Source organism: Triticum aestivum, chromosome 5B, assembly GCF_018294505.1.
Source record: "Triticum aestivum cultivar Chinese Spring chromosome 5B, IWGSC CS RefSeq v2.1, whole genome shotgun sequence".
NCBI classification, from domain to species: Eukaryota; Viridiplantae; Streptophyta; class Magnoliopsida; order Poales; family Poaceae; genus Triticum; species Triticum aestivum.
Genome location: NC_057807.1, coordinates 468,234,988 through 468,239,586, shown reverse-complemented (window position 1 = coordinate 468,239,586; position 4,599 = coordinate 468,234,988). Strand labels below are relative to the sequence as shown.

Here is a 4,599-nt window from a genome sequence, read left to right as displayed (position 1 = left end):
GATCCAGGGGCTGGCATGATAAGCAGGGGAGCATCAGCAGAGCTGAGCCTTTCCCTTCCCACTTTCTTTGTTGCAGATGGCTGCCTGCCAGAGACCCGAAGCTCATAATGACGCTGAGCAAGACATGCCCCCACCGGGGACTCCATCAGTCCCGAAATCACTCTACGACGATAGCCGGACGTGCTTTTCCCTCTATACCAAAAAGGTTTCGGTCAACACCAAAATAAATCTGAAACTTGGGTGATATATTTCAGGCAACAGAAATCTGAAACTAGGATAACATATACCAGTCCCATTAAGGCATTAACCCAATCGAGAACCGATCGGCAAATACATTAGAGAAATTTAACCAGGGTGCATACTGATCTTAGATCATGATCCAAACAACAAGCGCGAAAATTTGTTACTTCACTATGCATGCGGTAGGTTCCTACTATGCCTTTCTCTCGCCTGCTTTCATATCTGACTCGCAGACTTGACCAGCTCTTCGCTGAACTCCCAGAGTTGCTTCGCCAGGACGTCGCTCTCTGCCAATTTGCTCGTCTTCTCCTCGTTGCAGTCAGCAAAGTATTTGCCTGTAACCCCCTTCAGCTGATGGCTGAGCCCTACATAGCAGGTGGTTGCTGCTCCCTGGAAAAATGAAACCGCAAGGCATCCTCTATTAGACAAGGTTAAATTTCAGAAGAAAGTACACAATGAAATATTTGTTACTCGAAGGTAAAGAGTAGAGAAGAACCTGGGGTACATTCTTCCAGATCAAGCAAGTGGCAACTTGAATTGCCTCTGCAAGTTAAAAAGAAAATTAATAACGCCGTGGACATAAAGGAACTTGTCAGAAAATGGTGCATAGCTAAAGCTTGACGACATTTGACAAATACATTCACAAGAACAGAAAAATAAGCCGGGGAGCATACTCATGACAGCATAGGAGTGCCTCATCAAATTGGTCATGATTACTCCAGGATGAAGGGAATTAACCGTGATGTTAGCTCCTTCCTCCTGTTTCAGTAACATAAAGTTTATGATGCGTCAGAATAGTTTGAAACTTTTTAAGACACTCCCAGTTAGTATGAGCCCTCTATTTAGCATTGATCTTCCTCTGAATAATAATACCTTGAGGCGTCTAGAGAGCTCTTTAGCGTGTAGTATGTTGGCAAGCTTGGATTGTCCATAGGCCGACCTTCTGTCGAATCTGCCAGTGCAAAAACCATCAGTAACAGTTCAACCGACAATAGATCTCCAACTCCAAAGAATCATAAGGAACCATACGTTTTCTTGTCATTGAGTTTATCGAACTGAATTCCCTTCGGATAGGTATGCTCGTGGGCGATCGATGACAGGTTCACGATGCGGCCCTCGATACCCGTAGACTCAGCAGTGGCTTTCATGTTATCAAGCAGCAGGTTGGTCAGCAGAAAGTGACCTGATTGATCATAATATATGACACAAATGTTAGTATCAGGATACTGATACTGTCAGTTCTCTAAATATTGAGGTATTGACTACTACTGCTATATATAACAGAGACAATATATACCTAGGTGATTGGTGGCGAACTGCATCTCGACGCCATCCTCGGACAGCTGGAAGGGGCAGAACATCACACCTGCATTGTTTCTGCAGAGCACAAGGGTTTTGGACAGCTTGGTTATTCAGAGCAGCATACATACGGAAGAATAAAATGGAGTATCATAAGATCGAGATGGAGGGGTTGCAGGTTGGTTACATCAAGATGTTGAGAGGGAGGTTCATGGAGTTGAACTGCTCGGCGAAGGCCCTGACGGACTTGAGGGAGCTGAGGTCGAGCTTCAGGACGTCGACGCGTGCGGTCGGGTTCGCCTCCGTTATGCTCTTCTTCGCCTCCGACGCGGCCTCCGTGTTCCTCGCCGCGATGATGACATGGGCTCCTCTCAGGGCGAAGACCCTCGACGTCTCCAGGCCGATCCCGCTAGGCCCTCCTGTGAATGAACAAAACACGAGTCTCAGAGTTTCCTTGCCCTGAATGGAACCTTCGAACATGCCACAAAAGGGATTGATTGTGACAGAACTTCGGGTGAAACTTCGTCATTGCATGCCGTCACGACGACGGCGGTGTGTTGTGTGTTTTACCTGTGATGATGACGGTGAGGTTTGAGGCGTCGACGCCGTCGGTGACCTGCTCCGCCGTGGACGCCGACCCGAACCCGCTCGCGCCCGGCCTGCCAGTGATGAGCGACAAGAGACCCATCTGATGTTTCTCAGCTCCCAACACTAAAAGAAAGCTCGTGATGTGGTAGGAGTAACATATGCGGCATGCACATTTAACAGCATAAGCGTGGAACAGGTCAAAAACACTGCTATAACAGAACAAGAAGACAAGAACAAAATTTGAGCCCCCAAGAACAAGAGGCAGTCGACGAGCATCATTCTGGGCATCATCGAGCCTCATCCACCCGACGGATTGATCGATGGGAAGATCACTTTTGTCTGCTGATTCGCTAATCCTTCTTAGTCCACCTGGAGAAAAGCCGTCCGACAGTGTTAGTTTATACATTTCGTTGTTCCTGCCAGCACGGGCGGGGGATCCTATATGGCGCGCTGGCCGTTCGTATGGGCCAGCCCAATTTCCGGTTTTTTATTTATTTTTATTTCCTCTTTTTTTTCCTGTTTTACTTTTCCTTTTCTCTTTTTCTTCTTTAATTTTGCATATTTTTGCGAATTTCCTTTTCAAATTTGTGGACATTTTTCCCATCGATTTCAAAAATGTTCACCAATGTAGAAAAGTTAAACAATTTTAAAAAACGTTCATCAAATTCAGTATTTTGTTCATAGATTTTTCAAAATATTCATCAAAATCCAAAAATTGTCCATCGAATTTAAAAAATGTTCATCAAATTCTAACTTTGTTCATTGATATAAAAAATGTTCATCCAGTTTTCATAAAATAAATGTTCTTGAGTACAAATTTTGTTATCAATATCAAAAAAATGTTCATGGAATTTAAAATTTGTTCATCAAATACAAAAAAGTTCATAGTTATTAAAAATGCTCATCTTTTATTGTTAAAACAAAAAAATGGTCATTCTTTTCAAATCTCGAACATTTTTAGAATTCAAGAACTGTTTTTGAATTCAATGAACAGTTTTTTGAATCCATGATAATTTATCATTTCCCAAACATTTGTTGAAATCATGCAAATAATTGAATTCGCGAAAATTCCACAATTTGTATCTTTTTTAAATCCCAAATTATTTTTTAAAAGGAAAAAAACAAGGCGCTTCTTGCTTTCTCGCCCCACACATGGGTCAGCCCACAAGGGCACGTGGGAGAGCGCGCGCGGGGGGGGGGGGGGGGGGGGTGCTCGCTCCCGGACGAGACTTGCCTGCTCCCGCGTACGTGGCTTGTTTTGATTGAAACAAAATAAGGCCCGGCCCCACCCCCTTAAAATCGGGGGGGGGGGGGGGGGGGGGGGGAGATGATTAGATTAGAAAGAGAAAAAAAAGACAGCCATAGGATGAAGTGGGAGCTGCTATCCATCGTGCTTGCGTTGTATTCTTGGTGAAATGTAGGGTGCGTCCTACTTGAGGCGACACGACCCGGTTTTGCACTGTTTTTTCTCTTTCTTTCTTTTTACTGTTTTTTCTCCGGTTTTTTCTTTGTTTTCACTGGGTTTCTTTCTTTCTTTCTTTTTTGGCTGTTTTTCTTCTGTTTTTTATTTTATCTCTTTATTCTTTGTTTCCCTTTGGTTTCGTTTGTTTGTTTCTCGTTTTTCAACGAATTTCTTGTTTTCTTTCAGGTTTTATTTTTTTACTATACCCATTTTTGGACATATATAATTTTTTTCTAAAACATGCTTAAATTTTTTTAAATGCTTGATTTATCTTTTTTCAAATATTAGATTAATTATTTTGCGATACAGTGCCATTTTTTAAACACACTTAGGATTGTTTTCAACTGCTTGATAAACATTTTTGAAATGCAAGTTCAACATTTTTTAATACATGGTCAACATTTTTTATAAAACTTTAACATTTTTTGAATACATGGTCAACATTTTTTTCTGTACACACTTAACATTTTTTAAATACAAGTTTATGATTTTTTGAATACATGATAAAAAATTATATAAACAGTTAATATTTTTAAAATACAAGTTTAACATTTTTTGAATACAGAGTAAAAAAATCTGTGCATATTTAACATTTTTCAAATACAAGTTTAACATTTTTTGAATACATTGTCAACATTTTTTCTATACACATTTAACATTTATCAAATGCTTTATCAACATTTTTTTAATGCAAGATTGTCACTTTTTGAATGCATGGTCAACATTTTCTCTGTAAACATTAAACACTTTCAAATGCTTGATTAACATTTTTCAATTACTTGTTTAACATTTTTTTCAAATGCTTGATTAACATTTTTTATATACATGTTGAACTTTCTTGACACATATTATATATTTTTTGTATACATTTTTCGTATACATGGTCAACATTTTTTATACACACATTTAACATTTTTCAAATACATGGTTAACATTTTTCAAAACATTATGTAAATGCCTAAAGTCAGACATGCAGCACAGCTGGGCCTGCCCATCTCACGTTGCCCTTA

General features: G+C 40.1%; 1 protein-coding gene across 1 annotated transcript; it reads right to left on the bottom strand.

The window, feature by feature from the left end:
- Nucleotides 1–456: 456 nt before the first annotated feature.
- LOC123114885 (short-chain dehydrogenase TIC 32 B, chloroplastic-like) lies at nt 457–2,429 on the bottom strand. The gene is made up of 8 exons (XM_044536262.1): nt 2,110–2,429; nt 1,727–1,958; nt 1,538–1,617; nt 1,270–1,423; nt 1,114–1,192; nt 915–999; nt 737–783; nt 457–630 (listed from the first exon to the last, which is right to left on the bottom strand). The coding sequence occupies exons 1-8, from the start codon at nt 2,426–2,428 to the stop codon at nt 457–459; spliced, it is 1,170 nt and encodes a 389-aa protein (XP_044392197.1). The 5' UTR covers nt 2,429.
- Between the last annotated feature and the right edge of the window lie 2,170 nt (nt 2,430–4,599).